An 18,372-nucleotide genomic window follows, 5' to 3' on the forward strand; every position below is an offset into this window, starting at 1 on the left:
GTACCGGTAGAACTACGCGGAGGAGAGGTCATTGGTTCCGAACTCGTTTCATAAACTAGTTTCGACAAGCTCATCGTGCGAGAAGGGGCGAGACGAAAGCAGGACCGCAAAGATTATTTCGGACGGTAGACGGGTAGTTTGGCGCACGTAGGTAGTTATACCTATAAGTAGACATAATCATCACCATTGTAGATAGGCAGACGGGTGAGGCTAATTTCCAAACCCCGTATTATGGTGCCCGAATCAACTTTTCTATAGTATAATAAGCTATTTTATATGACGTGCGTACGCAATTATATTGAGATTAGATAAGACCGCGGCCGTTTAGTTTGTTACAGGCAAATCCAAAATGTATCGTTCGAACAAGCGAGACAAACCCGGAATCTCGATGTTTTTGTTTCTGCCCCTTTACTTTTCCTTTCTCCCCTTCTCCTCCTCCCCCCTGCCTCCTACTCTAGTCTCGAGGGAGACCTTGAAAACAATATTTCGATCGGAGGAACAACGGCGGACGGTTTTAGAGACTTCTTGTCTCGCGTGCGCGCGCGCGCGCGCGCGGAACGAAATTCCGGAATAAATAAAGCGCCATTCAGAGTATATCCGCAGTGCTATTTACTTCTAAAACGGAATTTCTCCCGACGTTACGATCGAGAAGTTGGCTTTGCGGGCGTTTTTCCGATCCCGTTCGACGAAGCGGCTACGCCGGACCGGAATGCGGGGCAGTGCGATAAAAAGCGAATCAAATATCTACCATTCGACCGAACCACTCGACTAATGAAAATACCTATTGTTACTTTCTGGGTTTTGCGTTGAGAAATTTTTCGTCCCGCAGCATCCCGATCTCGCGCGGCATTTCGTTCAGTTCGTCAGTAAGAAAGGGTGCGATGACATCGGCCTCGATATCTGGTCGAAGCGGCCGAACACGAGCCGATACGGTTCGTATGGTAAGCGTAAATACGCCCTTTTTCACGTAAAAACGCGAAAAATTACTTAGAAGCCGCGAAGATTACAAAAAACTCGTGACAAGATTCGTCTTTCAGTATCGACGTTGTATGTACATAAGTGTTTTTATACAGGTTAATTTTTCTACCTTGCATAAACACATACCAATGTATTAAAAATATACCAAGCGTTACCGACATATACGCGTCGATAAGGAATAAAAATCCTTAGGGCGACACTAGGCCCCGTACTAATATAGTCGTTACTTGAAACTTATCTCAAGTGAGACATTTAGATTTTTATTCAGAGTCAGATCCAAGTTTTTCGATTGAATTACGATAAGTGTGACATTTATATTTGTAGTCGCGATTCAGTGGAAAAAAAACTCATCTAACTCTAAAGTGAAATCTGAGTATCTCAGCTGAGACGAGTTTCAAGTAATGACTATTAATTAAGATGTATACCCAAATAAACTTTCATGATTATCATGACATGAGATAACCGATAATGGAAACTGCAATTCTTCTGACTCACATTTATGAGAAAAATATATTCTATTGAATGTATCACAAAATTTGCATATCATACGATAATGCATTCTGTTATAATGCAGCAATAAATTTGTTAAAAACTTCACTCGGATTTTCATATTACATTATACATGAAATATCGTTTTGAGTAGATTTCGACCATTTTTTTTCGTATTTTTTTCGTCGTTTTATATGGTAAATATGAGTATACATAAACTATTTATAATGAATGTAATCTTTACAAATCGCGATTAGTAAAACTGTCTATTTGGAACATTGTTTAGACTAAAATTTGATTTATAAAAAATTTGATTTATTTTTTATAAAAAATTGATCAAATTTAATTATTTTGATAATTGTTTTTGATAATTATTCGATAATAATTTATTAATTTGATAATTATTTGATAATTATTTTGCGCATATTTTTTTGCTATTTCTATTTTGTCATTCTATTCAACAAATATGAATATCACATAAAGCTCTCATAAGGGCTGCAAACTTTACAAGTCAACTGCAAGGAGAAAATATTTATAATGTTTCCTTCTTTCATATAAATCTTTTTCAACTTTACTATGTTTCCAATAATGAATAGGCGGTCTACAATACAGTAAGGTCTACATCTTACCAAGAAATATAGTAAATGTCGCTAGAATTATGGCCAAAATCATAACAAATTTTTTAATAACACATTTCAGTTCTCAAAGTATAAATGTTGCATATAAAGTGCGAAAAATAGTCGATTGCTACAGAATGTTGGTTCACTCCTTGCTCATAAAGTTCCTTAGTAATGTGGAATTTACTGTGTAAAATTCTCCCCATATACCGAAGTCGCCGGCAAATTTACGTACGCCTGTCTATTTGAATGCACGCGTCGCGGAAATATTCAACCGAGAGAGACCCGTTTCCTCGTGGACAACCTCCCCGGCGCGTTTACAACGCAGCATCCCATGAGATACCGTTCGATCTCGAGGCGGACGGCATCACGGCCGAGCGGATCGGACAGTGACGAGGAGAGCAAATCTCTCGCTGCGGGGAAAAAACAATTGAAATCGGGGCGGACGCGTTCGTTCGAAATCCGTGTCCGTGCGGCGCGACGCTGCGCGGCGCGACGCGGCTTTACACAGTTCCTGATTCGCATTTAAGTTAGTCTCACGTTCCGCCGCTGCACGTGATCCAGCTGCTCGAGAGGAATCCCACGTATCCGTGACGTCGCTCCATCTCCACCGCGGGCAACCTGCATGCGAATACGTACGCGCGAGACTTCTGTCTAGCCCGCGCTCTGACTTATTAGGGATTCCGCGCGGGCCACGTGCAGAAATTCGACGTTGAACGCGCTCAGGCGCCACGTGTACGCCGACTCGGCCGCTGCCGGACGCACGTTCTTCTAATTTGCGATACGTCTTCGGACTGCTTAAAACTCGACCAACCTGTTTCGTTCCGTCGCGGATGCGCGCCGTTCGATGAATCGTCCCTCGCCAGACCGGAAGAGCCGAGGGACTGTTTGGGATTACGTGTGCATCTCGCCGCGGCTTACGTTCCCGGACTGCGGCGTCGCGTACGTGTGTGTATACGTGTATGCGTTGCGTGTGTATGTGTATGCGTAAAGTTAATCGATCGGTACGGTTGAAAATACATCTTCCGAGTCGAATGAGCCGACACGTGCGTTATGCGCACGCGATTTTCTCGAGGGAAAAGAGAGAGAGAAAGAGAGAGGAAGCGAGAAAGAGAAGGAAGGAAGTCTCTAAACATTAAATCACGGCGCATAATAAGTCTTCAGCAACTTTTTAACGTACGGCGTGATAACTCACGATGATACATAACGTATCCAAATATTCGCGTAATCCTCCCTTTGTATCGGTCGATAAGGAGAAAAAAAGAGATTTGCGAGAAGGGGCAGGCACCCTGTAGCGCCTACACTTATGACTCCCGGGTGAATCTCACCTCTAAATCTTGCTTCTTATGCACCATATTCGCGAGGAACGCCGCGCGTCTTTACATTGTCGAAATAAATGACTGAAATGCAACGCGTCTCTTTCGCGACGAACGGAACGGACTTAGAGTCCTAGATTTACAGAGAGGCGACATTGGAAAGTTTCGTTTCACTGACTGTCTGAATCACAAAGTCCCCCCCAAGCACCATATTGTTTCCACATGACTAATAGGCACATGATATTCCGGCAAGTCGTAATATTTCAAATTGGGTATTTTTAATATATCGTAATTTAATGTAGTACTTTTTTTGTATATGCGTATTTTTTGTATATTATAACGTCAAAATAATTCAAATCGATCGTGAAGTGAATATTCCTATTTGGGAATCATTTAGCACCATTATATGTACAAAATGGTGACTTTTGACACATGCCAGATTTTAATGTCGCCTCTCTACAAATCTAAAGCTTGAGTCGTTACTTGAAATTTGTCTCAAGTGAGCTACTCAAACCTGAATTTAGATGTGAATTTCTCAGAATTGCAATTATAAATATAATATCACGAATATCGTGATTCAAATAAAAAATTTTGATAAATTTGAAATTCAAATTTGAATATCTCACATAAGATAAGTTTTAAGTAAGATACTCAAACCTGAATTTAGCTTGCTTCAAGTAAGATATTCATATCCAAGATGAGAGTTAGATTTTTCAGTTAAATTGCAATTATAAATATAATATCACGAATATCGTGTGATTCAAATGAAAAACTTTGATAAACTTGAAATTCAGATCTGAGTACCTCTCACGTGAGGCAAATTTCAAGTAAACAGAAATCTCAAGTAAATAAGAATTGATACGGACTCTCACATATACGACACGGAGTTGTTCCAAACTGTTTCCACTCCCAAATTGAACGCAATGAAATCGCGACTAAATAACGATTAACATGACTTGACAGACGTGAAAGTGGACGCGCGTGTGGTCGAGGCGATAAAATTGGAGCATGCGTAGAAAATGAAAATAGCGAGGAATAACTTTCTCTCATCGAGATCGAGTGTTAATGGCTCTTTCCTGGCGGCGGCTGCAGCGACAGCGACGGCGAAACAAGAGCGGCAGATTCCGGTGTAACGCTGCATCAGTTACCACAACGCGGAGGCGAGAGCGTAGAGGCGCGCATTGTCGGCGCGTTTCGTAAAACGGGAGGAAATCGTGCGACAATGCGGTCTCCATGGAGGTCTCTCCGAGAGAGAGAGAGAAAGAGAGAGAGAGAGAGAGAGAGAGAGAGAGAGAAAGAGACGAAGGAGAGCTGGCGTAAGAAAAGTGAACGCGAGCCGAGAGCAGGTGGAAGGAGCGGGGGAGAAGAGAGGAGGTTGTAGAGGGCGGAGAGGGCGAGAAGATGCAGCGCGTCGTTGTTTCGCTTTCCTCCTTTGAGTTTTATTTATCGGCCGGCTTGAATATTCAGCTTGGACCGGACAAAACCGTTCCGTTCCGAGCGCGGGCCGGTCTCGGGGAAAGATAGAGCGACAGAGCGAAATAGGGACAGAGAAAAAGAAAGAGAGCGCGTGTGTCACTTACAGAAACGCGAGAGCGATATTGTTGGACGCGGCCGCGTCGCCGTCATCGTCGTCGTCTTCCTCGTCGTCGTCGTCCTCGTCGACGCGAGTACAATACGCCGAGAACGGCGGAATGCATTAATATTAATGGTGGTGCCGAAGGAGTCGCCACACTAACGGTCGCGACTCGCGACAGGCTCGACCACTCATCGAACTCTTCCCAATAGACGAAATCGCGGCTGGCACGCACCGCCGATGATCGACGCGACACCTCGCTCGTTACTCTGCTCATTAGAGGTCCGCGGAATCGGCTCTACGCGGAAAAGAAAGCCCGTCAGACGAGGTGTGACCGACCGAATGTACGCACATTTAGGACACACTTCGCAATGCCTTCCATTTCCGACTGGGGTGTTTTCGCTCGGACGCATCGTATCTACACATTTTTGTATTATGCCTGTAGGTCTTGAGCAAAAATAGGCAACTCAGTCACAGCAAACGCAACAGCAATGGTGCATTTATGCATTCACCGGATATATTAATGTTACATTGTTTGCGTTGCACTTGATGCGGCTGAGTTGTTTGTTCTTCTCCTGAGCAACAGTCGCGACACATAAAAATATCCAGATATAATGCGTCAAAATCCTAGCCGGCAAATGGAAGGCATCATCGATGTCCTGTGTATCTAAAGTCGAGAATAGCCGCGAGATCTCGAGAGAATTGGCCGCGTCCTCGCCAAGTTTCTCATATCCTCTTGCCACCGCGTGGAGTCTCTCTGGCCGCCGCGCGGTGGCTCTCGAGAGGAGGCACCTCTCAGGTGAGGTTGTCGCCTGGAGCGGCATCGGTTATTCCAGTGACGATGCACCACGTAACGCCCACCATCCTTTATCATCGCACTTTCGCCTCGGCGATGATGATTCGTTATCTTGGACTTTTGAGATTTTTTCAAGGCGCGCTATTACAGAGTGCGCACGTTTTCGCGGCAGAATGGGTCGAATCGTTCCCGTATTTATATTTTTGATATGTAATTTCTAACGTAAAGTGAGAGAGAAAGAGAGAGAAAATACAAGAGGAGATGGACCGGCGACGCTGGCGGAGTTCAGACGGAAGAATTTTTATGCTAAAACTCCGCGATTTATCTCGGAAGCGGCATCTCCATAACCTGGCTAAAGACTTTGATGGCCTTGCAGCTCAACTTCCAAGGTATATCACGAGATGGAGGGCAAGATACGAAATGGCAGATTCTTCACCGTTGAACGCGACGTAGGTGGGTGGTGAGTCACGGTTATACATATTAAATATGTTGAATCGTCGGCTAACGAAACCGCGCGGCGCCGATTACATCTTTTTCTCCCCCTCTCTTTCTCTCTCTCTCTCTCTCTCTCTCTCTCTCTCTCTCTCTCTCTTTCACGCCGTCATTTATCTCGAATGGAGCACGCGGGATGCAACGTTTCGCTTTGTTTATCGCTACTCACCGAATTTATTTTTGCAGAGCATTCTTACGGAGCCGTGCGACTCCTTCACCACGATGAGACCGCGACTATTTCGCGCGCGCCAGGATCACGTCGAAACCGCAGGGATAAACAAAAGTGGACCATGAAGCGCAGCAGGATGGCGAGAAAACGATGGAGAGCTCGGGGGAGAAATAACGCAGGTCGTGGAATGGCTCGGCAGAGCCGATCCGAAGTCGGATGGGAGCGAAGAGAGAAAGAGAGAGAGAAAGAAAGAGAGAGAGGAGACCTCGAAGTTTCGTCGGTCGGTTTGACCTCGTCCGCGCGCGGGTAATAAGAATAAATGTGATTCTATTACGGGTTCAATTGTTACGGCGGCAGATAGGCCGCTCTCGATAGAGGACGGAGGGTAGATCGCAGCCGATAAGATTTACCCAGGAAGGTTTTTACCTACGAAATCGCTCCTCCAACTGCGGACACTCGGGGGTGGTGTCGGTATTAACGAATCTTACGAGCGCGCTTGTAACATCGTCAAAATTGCAATCGCGACCGTGAAAATGCTTACGTCGCGCCCGATACGACGATCTGTCGCGTTACGTTCGTAATCCGTCCCCAGATAGACAAGCACGTAAATTTGGCAGCAAATTTACTGCGCGGAGAGAATTTCACGGTGAAAATTACTGTGGGACACTGAAAAGAGTAAACCGATATTCTGCAGTAATTGTTTATCCTCTCATTTTATATATGCTATTTAAATTTTATTATACACTGAGAGAAAAATTTATGATATTTGGAACTATAATGGCATAATAAAAATAATATAGTTAGGAATATAATTTTTATAGTAAATGTTACCATAATATTTGTAATATTTACAATATAAGTATAGTATAACTGACCCGTGTAAAATTTTTACCAAGAATTATAATTATTTGAAATAAAAAATATGGTAAGGTGGCAAATATTGAATGGTAAGAGAAATTAACTATTTTATATAGTCAATACAATTGGAATATTTGGCAAATATAGGTACATGTAACTATATTCCCAAAAGGTGCTTTATCATATATATAGAGTAATAAGATGGTGACTATAAATCTGTGTTCATTCTACTATATCTTCATGTTTAGATGAACTATAAATATATGTTTGAGGCCAAAACGAACTATAAAATATAGTGAGATTATAGTTATTCCAGCTATTTTTTTCTCTCAGTGTAGGAACGCTGAAACGTGTTATTAAAAGATTTGCTGCTTCTAAAGCTTGATCTACAATATGCTCTTGCCGTTCTGTTTCTTATCTTCTGTCTTTTTCTGGCTTAAAGCTTAAGGTTTGAGTCAGAAAGAGATAAAGAGAAAGAAGTAGGAAGTAAAGAACACATAGATCAAGCTTAACAAAGCATAGCATTCTGGCGAAATTTATCATGTCCCTTAACAAGATAGATCTTACTGACTCTTCATTATTAGATTCCTGCATTACTAGAAACGTATACAGTTGAGTTGAAAATAATTTATATGAAAGAAACTAATATTCTCTCACACAGTGTAGTTGCTTAAAGTTACATTTCTCATGACTTCACGGGGCACTCATATTTATCATGTAGAATGACGAAATAGAGATACGAGAAAGACTCGACAAAAATCGAGAAAGATATGACAAAAATGATCAAAATTTGCTCTAAACAATGCGTCATGTAAAATGTAATGCGAAAATCTGAGTATAACTTGTAGTAAATTTATTGCTGCATCAATGTAACAAAAAAATTACATTATTATATGATGTAAATTTAATGATTCATTCAATACACAGCGTATTTGTTGCATACATGTAACTTAAGTAGCTGCAATATCCTTTATAAGTGGCTCACGCAGCGTTCATATATTTACTACATAGAAATACGAAAATTACTGCTCGAAAACAATACTCTAATTATATAAAATGTAATCTATGATGTAAATTTAATGATTAATTCAATACAGTACTGTTGTCTCATAAATGTAACTTAAAAAGCTGCACTCCCTTATGAGTGCTTCCCATAGTACTCATATTTATCACATATGACGACGAAATAGAAATACGAAATAAATACGACAAAAAAGTTATCCAAATCTGCTCCGAACGTCATGTGGAGTGCAATGTGAAAATCTGAGTGTAACTTTTAGTAAATCTGTTGCTACATCAGTGTAACCAAAAAATCACATTATTGCATAATGTGAATTTGATGATTAATTCAGTACGTTTGAAATGTAATTTAAAAAATTGCAAAGTGTCCATCATCGATTATCCCGCGTCGTGATAATCACGAGAGTCTATCTGGGCTACACGGAGCACGCAGCGTTTGAACTTAACAATCTCGCTCGACAACAAGAACTCAACGCAACTTGTCGTGTTGGAGAATCGCGTCAGCGCTGAGTGAAATTACTTGAAAAATTATATCACGCGCTATTTTTACATATCGTGTTTGCGTACGTGTACGTGTGTGTGTCGTGTCGACGTACAGGAGGAGCTGTCTTGGATGCTCATAAATCGGATTTATCTCCGTCATCGAGACAGGACACGTAGGTATATACGGAGCAAAGTCGCGCGAGAAATTCTGTAGAATGCGAATCGGGTCTGACAGAGAGAGGGTACTCACCGTGCGTTGACGGAGGTAGGATTTCCGACGTCGTCCATGGACGGTTTCCTAGAATGAAACCACGAATGAAATTCGTTATTGTTCATCCGCAGCTGCATAATCGCGGGATGCTTATACGTGGCGCATAGGTTTGCCGTTTGCCACATTTTAGCGTATGCTAGCGGATTCCTGGGGGACTCTCTTTCTCTTTCGTGCTTTTCTTTTCTTTCGCCGACCTCAACGAGATGCGCGCGATCCTCTCGTTGGACGTTTACTTCGCGCAAGTGCCGGAAGCGGACTTTACACGTGTTCGTGTCGCTTTCCTCGCCACGGATCGTCTCTGCATGTTGATGATGAATAACGACTGCAGGTCCTCGCTACACGTAAACCTCCGTGTAAACCTCGTGCTCGCAATTGTGTATTACCGGAGTGTCTACGTTACATGCGGGAATTCCTTTTTGAGCACAACGCGTCACAAATTACGATCTTCACTGTGAACTCTCGCGAGTCACGCGTACGTAATCCTCGCGGTCGTCTTAAAACCGACGCGTTGCGCCTAGATTATTAAAGTCCGGCCCGATCACACGCGATTGCAGACGGATTCCACCCCCGTCACCAAAATCGCAACTTGCGGATCAACTCCCGAACAAAAGGGGGAACCTAGCGAGAGTGTCGAGGAAACAACCGCGCGACGGTCGCTCTTGAGAACGTGTGCATAAATGTCATCGGGCGAAGGCGCGTGTTGGTCTCGTGCTCGCTCGCTTCGAGGGTTCCACCCCCATCATCCCTGAAACGTCATCCCCACCAGCCAGTGATCTTCGCTGCGCGTGCCCTTCTCACGAACGTAGCTCGGCGTGCTTCGTAGGATACAGCGAATGGATTAATCGTCCTTTATCTTACTTATCGAGGAGAGCGCTCTCGTGAGCGATACTTCGCTTATTCCCACGCGTTGCGCGAATCGCGAAAAGAACAATGGAGTAAACAGTCGCGAATCGAGATCTTGATTCTACTTTCGACTTCATATTTCGTTTAACGCTCAATTTGATACTCTGAAGCTTGTATCAGGCTCCTTTGATTTTATTTAACCTGCTAGCTTCGCTCAGAACCTACAAGTGACGTTTTCGTTACTTGAAACTTGTCTTACGTGGGATACTTAGATTTAAATTCAGAATTTGATCTAAAATATATAGTAAAAATATATAATAAAAATATAATTTGATCTAAAATCCTCTCAGTTAAACTATATGTATGACATATTTGTAATCGCAAATTAACTGTGAAAAGCTTACATTTAACTTTAAATTCAAATATGAATATTTCACAATTGCGACAAGTTTCAAGTAACCACTATTAATACGAACTTTAAAATTCTGTCATGGAAACTGAAGTCCTACTCTAAGGACTTTCGTTTCCATATATATTAAACATACATTGATCCTTCGGAACATCTAACAGATATTAAAACATTCAGGTCGAAAGTAAGGATAAAATTTCGACTAAGATAAACAGTAAATCCCAAGTTGCGAACTAAGAACAAATTCGAATTATGTCACACGTTCGGCTAACAGTTGAAGTTTTGAAGTTTCCTCTTCGGAAATATCAGTAATCAAAGAAGGAAAGCAATTCAAGTGATTTGAAAATATAAAAAATCGCAATAGTAAATATATATAGTAAAAATATATAGTAAAAATATATAATAAAAATATATAAAAGTAAAATATATAAAAAGATATAGTAAAAATATATAAAAGTAAAATATATAAAAATATACAGTAAATATATATAGTAAAAATATATAGTAAAAATATATAATAAAAATATATAAAAGTAAAATATATAAAAAGATATAGTAAAAATATATAAAAGTAAAATATATAAAAATATACAGTAAATATATATAGTAAAAATATATAGTAAAAATATATAATAAAAATATATAAAAGTAAAATATATAAAAAGATATAGTAAAAATATATAAAAGTAAAATATATAAAAATATACAGTAAATATATATAGTAAAAATATATAGTAAAAATATATAATAAAAATATATAAAAGTAAAATATATAAAAAGATATAGTAAAAATATATAAAAGTAAAATATATAAAAATATATAGTAAATATATATAGTAAAAATAGTAAAAATATATAGTAGTACGAATGAAGTTCCAATCTTCGCGTGTCTCACGACAGTCGAGAGTTCGCAACGTCACGTCGGAACGGAACGCGGCAACGCTCTGTCTTCATTTGACCGATTGCGAGATCTAGAACCCCGCGACGCCAATAAAACGCCGTATCTCCGCGGTAGCTTGTGTATCTATTTTCACGCCGCAACCTTATCCCTAAGCCGACCCTAACGTTGCGCCGAACGATGGAGGGGATCATCGATTAAAGCCTAATGGGATTATACCCTCACGGCGTATCGACGCTTTCTCCATTTTGCGTGAATAAGAACAAACGTGTCGCGCGAGATTTTGCAGCGTGCGATTTTACACTCGCGCAAATCACCTCCCGTCACGCTCTGAGATTACGGTAATAGTAGAGCCGCGTGTGCGCGTATAATTATTCGCGAGACTCTCGGCAATTTCATCAGACGCGACCACGAGCGACGTACACGCGTCCTTTTAGTTAACACGATCGGACGATATTAATTATTGTCAACATATCGCGTCACTCTCAGGGATTCACATACGTCACGGTGTGGCGCAAGGGACGAAGATAACGAAGGCGATCTTGGTCGCAGTCCGGAGGTCAAGAGCGGATCCAGCGTAGAAGGCGGCGGGAAAGATACGCTTCCGAGTTTTGCTTATCGATTCAAATCGCGTTCCCCGCGTATGAATGAACGAACGAGTGGGCGAGTCGAGCCACCGGTTGAATGGGAGAGCCCCACGGGTGACCACAAAGTACACGCGTGCGTGCCGACGATCGTTCGACTTCCTCGCGTGTTCACTCACCTCCTTCTCCTCTTCCTCCTCCTTCTCCTCCTCTTCCTCTGCTCTTTCTCTATCGCCCGATACGAAAGGCACACGCTCACGTCTCGGATGTGTATACGCGATGGCATAATGCGTCAAAAAACTAAACTAATACACGAGGTACACAGCGAGATGCTTGTGGTTTTACGTGCCTACATGGACTCGACGTAGGTTGCACCGTTGCGACGCGTAGGGGAGGCTGGGGCAAGATGGCACATTCTTCAGGATTTCAAAGTTATAACTTTCCAAACAACCAATTGCTATGATTGACAGTATAGACATGATAGAAAGAATCTCTCTCTACGTTTTTGCACTAGCAACGATCTTGTAACATGTATATAATATCTTATTCTGTGACAACTAAAATACAGACACGTAGCCATTTTGCCCCAATACCGGAGCAAGTTGTCTAGCGACCTGGAGTAAGAAGGCCATCCATAAAATATGTATGATCTTGTACTTTGAATAATTTTGTATCATTTAGGACTATTTTTTAAAGAGTAAAGAGACCCTTCGACGACTAATATTATAGATGTTATACAATATTATTGATCGTCTGGGGGCTACATTGAAGGTTTGTGCAATATATTGTGTTGCTCAAAGGTTCTATGAAATATATCACGCAACTAATGAAATATTGATACATTTGTGGGTACTTGCGCAAAATCGCTTCAGTTCAAGATTTTTGCCAGTTCGATCAGTATAAGATTCAAAAGTAAAAGCACGCCAGTGAAATCCTTCAATAGCTATTGTCATCTTGCGTGTTTCTATTTCCACGACGCCGATATAGCACATACTATGAACATAGTATGAACTTCAGATTTTCAAAAGAATAGCTCGTAGTAAGGTAAAAAGGCCTTCACTGGTTTCGAAGGGGTCAAAGGTAAATTGCGCGATACGTCGCGGCGCATTTTATTTTCCCGACGCCGTCATAACGCGTATCCTCGAGGTCTCTCTCTCGGTTCTTCTCGTCATTTTCCAATCTCGCGCGAACGGACGCGCACCAGTGATGTAATTCGATGTATCTGGCGCGTAGCTAGGTATGCGGCGCGACTAACTCGCCGCGTTTTGTACCGCTAGCGCTAAAAATGCGTGGCGAATCGACGGGAAGGATCATACTGACTAGGCAACTTCGGAGCAGATCCGTTTTCTACGATCTTAACAGGTATCGAATCCGTTCAAAGCGTTCCCGCCGCGCTGGACAGCGCATTGGACAACATCGCTGACGTCCAGCGGTGGCCGGGTAAATCCGTCTTGTTTTTCACGCGTTGGTTTAGTCGCGGCATTAGAATCCACGGACCATCGCGCGTCGCCTGTTTTTCGGTCACTCTGTCGCGCCCGTCGCCGTCGTGACTCCAAAGTTCGTTCGAGCTCGTGCTCGCGAGTAGCTCGGCGCTATTAAACGACGGCTGATTTTTGCCGGGCTATCTGCCGCATTGTGCGCAATTATACACGCTTTTTGTCGGCTAAGTCAGTGTAAAATGCGGTTTTCCGAAAATGGCAGTGGAACGAAGACTGGTCTCTACTACGTGGTGCTGCGAGAGATATAGTATCGTTTAATTTGGCATAAAACATCAACCTCCTCCCTCCGTGTACATCGAGAACACTTGCCTCGCTCGCTACTTCATCCTTCTTTCCGTATCGGCTTCTTCACGTCCCGCGATCGTTTCGCGATCGAGTCCGCAACGAGCAAGTCGCTTTGTCCGTGCACCTCATCTCAGGCATATATTCACACAAAAAAGAAAGAACTCTAGTCATAAGATGATGTTTCCTGCAACTCTATATTCTAAGCGCAAACTCTTCTCGAAAGAATATTCCTCTTCTAATGAAGAGTGAACTGTTAAATCTTAAAATCTATTAGATATTGTTGGACTTTTTTTCTTCTTGAATCAATCATATTCATAGATTACTTGAAGCAGAATGCCTTCCTGAGTCCGTATCATACTAGCTTTTGCCAATTGGATTACGTTTGACAATTATAAAATAGAGCATTGTCTGATTGGCAATCGCTAATCTCAACCGGTAGCTACTTTGTTTTTCACAAATTGAAAAATAATTCCTAACTGTCAATCACAATCTAATAAACAGTCGCTTGTCTGGCATAGGTTTCCCGAGTCGAAAGCCTTACTTTCGACCAAAATCTTCTAACATTCCGTATATTCTAAAGGATTGGTATGTCCAAGTCGAAATTTCAGCCCTACTTTTGACTTGAAATTTCTAACATCTGTGTATCCTGAAGAATTAATGTACATTTAATACAGACATTTATTACATACAGAAACTGCAATTCTACTTGACGCCTTTAAATGGCAGAGAACGCACAAAATCCCACTTGTAGGTTTTGAAAAATCCCTCGGTAAAGTTATTAGGTTAAATAGAATTGAAAGAGGTTGAAACTTCAGAGTACCAAAGTAGATTAAATGAAATACTGAGATCGAAAGAGTAGGACCAAAATTTTGACTGGGGTTTACGCGCGACACGAAAGATGCGAAAAGCAAGGTCCATCGCTGTGTTCTGTATGACGGGTCCTGTGTGACGGGCTGAGATCATCCAAGTCGAAATTTATGATCTATTACAAGTCTTGAAAATGCTGCCATTACGATGCTTTGTACGAGCACTATAAGTATACATTATATAAGTCACAAAGATAACATCACAGAACCGTTGAGATGACTGCCTGCTGCACGATCTTCGAAGTCCAGCAACGCTTCAAGCGTGTCTAGGGGAAAAATGGTCATCGGCCAGAACCGAAACCGTTGAAGGACGCAGACGTATAAAGTGTGTCATAACCTTCGATCGCTTGTATTTCGTTTTTGCCGAACATTAGCTTTTTCTCACTGGCTCACAAGTTCGACGGTATTTGCAGGCTTAGGCCCAGTTCTACAACTTATCTCAATCAGAGTTTAACTCGTTAAAGGTTTGTCCAGACAAACTTAGTCGCATTAATCACGTGCAGAAGGAAATCGACTAATCTAATGTAAAGTGTATCTGATATAAGAAGCATCCTTCTATTGCATCATAATTGGTTGATTTCCTGATTGGTTGATGCATAGATAATATATAATTTTGTAAGTTTATCTCAATAAGGCTTTAAAGATTTAAGCCTCATTTAATGTTAGTAGAACTTAACTAGCCTTAACATATAACTTAATTTCGATTTAGGCAAGCACTACGCTGCACATGCGCGAAATGACTAATCCACATAAGACGAAATTTCTCTAACTTTAAGAATACACCGTGAAAGGGATATTTTTCTTTTGGTTTTACATGAATCCTCTTATTACAGGCCATATATAAAAGTAAAATATCCCTTAGAATTCAGAAGATTCCGCTAAAGTAAGATTATATCTTTTTGAATGTTACATTGTTGCGCGATGTTTCCGCCTCCGCGTTTCCCTCATCGAGCGGAAACGACCATTTGAGTCTCGCTCTCTCGAGAGGTGAGAGTGGAAGAAAATTCGGTGAAATCGCAAATACTTCTTCCACAAACGGGAAATCCCGTCGACGGTCTTACGCAACAACGGTTCTTATCGAGTCCCGATTCATATCTCCAAAGAGAGAAATAGGCAGAGAAAGAAAGAGATAAGAAACGATCTTGCGTAAAATAGTTGACGGTGCAGCTATAGCAAGGCTGAGCGTGTCGACGTCTCCTGGTCGGTCGAGTTACTGCTTAAGGCGACGCAAAATGTGATGTTACTTTTTGTACTTTGGTTCTAATAGTGGCGTGCTATGACAACTATCCAAGTAAGCGCAATGACGACGTCGTCTTACGAATCCGGGTTTCATGGGTGTCTGTCTCGGTGATGCGTGATGAGTACGAAGAAGCCGCGAATCGGCTCACCGGGACCGGTGGTGAGCTGAAGTATTCTTGTGCCGCGTTACCTCGATCGCGCGAACTAGGAAATCGATCGCAGGAGCCGATACTTGAGTTCTGCTCGCGACATGAAGAGAACATAGCAATAATGAACTGTAGACTGCCGATCCCGTCAAGTACCATCACGGTGAGGACGCGTTAAACCCGTATTACACTACAGACTCCCGATTTGACTCTGACTCGAACTCCCGACTATTATTCCACCAATCACAGAAAGACACCGGTCGACTCTAACTACCGATTCGAGAATAGGAATCACTCTATTTTCAGTCGACAACGCTGAGTCGTAGCAAGTAAAATGGCGAGGTAAGGGTTAGGTCATTACCAAGCCTTACAATCTTATTTGCTACGACTCAGCGTGACCGACTAAAAGTAGAGTGATTCCTATTCTCAAATCGGCAGTCGGAGTTGCCTTGCTGGGATTGATTGAATGACAATCCGAGTCAGTAGTCGAGTCAAAGTTGGAAGTCTGTTGTGTGATATGGACTTTACTGGCAAGTATCTCGATGACACACTACTTCCCGATGACGAAAACCTCAGTACGAGGAACGGTGTTGAAATAAGTTTTGCAAGAACCATGCGACCTGGTGCATCTCTGGATGTAGACGTGGAGCGTCCTGGTTGACGGTGGCGAGATCGAATAGCGAGGGAGCCGAGCGCGAGCGAAGAATAGCGTGCGACGGTAGAGAAAGGAAGAGAGCAAAGGGGGGAGATCCAGAAGGGACCACGAGTAGGGGGTATGGAAGGCGACCGGTCGACCGGTCCTCTGGACAGACGGACGGAAAGACAGACAGGACTGGAGACCGCTCATTACGGGCGGCGCATGCGCGAGGAATGCGGCGGCTCTGGTCTCCTCGATACAATAAATATAGGATCGGATCGGCGGGTGAGCGAACGGGCAATGTGAGAGAAGAGAAGCAGGAGGGCGGCTCTGCGGCCTGGAGAGTAAGGATAAACCGATGAACGGGCCGGCCGACAACAATGCCCGACCGTAGTAACGACATCCAGTTAAATCGGTCGTCGGCAAAAAAATAGTCGCGGCCGCGAGTCCTCCGAGGACTGCTCGGCGAATCCGCAGCCGCGTGTCTAACCGAGCGCGTTTACATCTTCGCGAAGCACCAAGTGCGAATTCGAGGCCGGAGACGGCGGAGAAACTCCTTCGGAGCTTGGGCCTCTGCGGCTTTCGTTCGATGAGATGTCAGGCCTTCTCGCTGAACTTTTCATTGAATACGTAAATTTGCACAGTGAAATGTTTCAGGGTAGAAGCCGCCTTCGATCGCGCGCGCATGAATCGATATCGAAGCCTAACAAGTCGCCGGCTGATCCGAAGAGAAGCAGTAGTTAGCCTGATAGAAATTGAATGCAGTTTCCGAGCAGTCATTGGATAGTTATGTTAACTTTTGTCTAGTAACTGAAGAGTAAAGATATTTGACGAATAAACCTACTTGGCATCCTAATCAGAATGTAACGCTGGTCTTGCAGTTATTGCGCATGAAAGATGCGCAAAATCTGAACCCATTTACTGATCGAAAACGAAACACTCAACACAACAAGCCGTTCAACTGATTAATAAGCAAGTATGCTGCTTATAAAATGGGCAGGTTTGCCTTAGTAGTTTTTCATTTCTTGTGCATACTTTCACGGAAAAAAAAGATTAGTTAACAGCTAACCGCATTTCAGCTGAAGCAGTCAGAATATTTGATTATAACAACCAAGTTCAGTTGCTTAGACAACTAAAGTTAGTTGTAGTAATCAAACATTCTGGGTGCTTCAGCTGAAATGCGGTTGACTGTCCATGAATCAACTAATGTTTCTCTAATTGAAAAGATCTAATGCTAATGAGAGTCATAGCGTGGAAGAAATCTTTGGTGCATAATTAATATATATTTTCATGTCTTCCGTCTTTTACATGACATCTTTCGCAACTACTCATGTCCTTTCATCTATTCTTGTAGTTACTACGTATTTCATCAGGTTCTTCTTCATTCTGAGTTTGAGTTATCATGTCAGTTTTTATTTGTATCATTATCATATCAGAATAATTTGATGTGTTCTCACATGAGGTTCTGCATTATTAACATATATCCTATTTGTCTTTTGCTCATTTTCATTATTAACCTAGATTGTCATCTCTGTCACAGAACTTAATATTGTTAAATATTTACTCCAATTTTCTTTTCATTGTTCTGCGCTTTTCTACTCATTGTTCACGCAATTTCAAGCTCTTTTTGGCAATATAGATACATGTTTTCAATTGTAACATGTGCATATTATTAAAATGAACTAACATTGCTGATATTACATTCTGGAATACATATTGTACAGAGTACACTGCTTCAACCACTGAATAAAACTCCTTCAAGCTTTTGTCCAGTTTCTATGCAGTATTTTTACAAGTAATGCAGAAACACTAGACTGCTACTAGAACGCGTTAACAGTAGACAACAACTGATCGGATGTCTGTGGAAGCTGCACACATTTCTACTAGGCTATGAATAATATAAT

General features: G+C 42.1%; 1 protein-coding gene across 1 annotated transcript in view; it reads right to left on the bottom strand.

The window, feature by feature from the left end:
* The window catches only part of LOC116852556, a 210,463-nt gene that overhangs the window by 85,145 nt on the left and 106,946 nt on the right, over window positions 1-18,372 (bottom strand). The window contains exon 22 of the mRNA XM_032833053.1: window positions 9,042-9,089. Coding sequence (XP_032688944.1) covers window positions 9,042-9,089 — 48 coding nt within the window. The remainder of the gene's footprint in view (window positions 1-9,041; window positions 9,090-18,372) is intronic.

This window comes from Odontomachus brunneus, unplaced genomic scaffold (assembly GCF_010583005.1).
Source record: "Odontomachus brunneus isolate Ranch 3 - 2012 unplaced genomic scaffold, Obru_v1 Obru_scaffold_234, whole genome shotgun sequence".
Lineage (NCBI taxonomy): Eukaryota > Metazoa > Arthropoda > Insecta > Hymenoptera > Formicidae > Odontomachus > Odontomachus brunneus.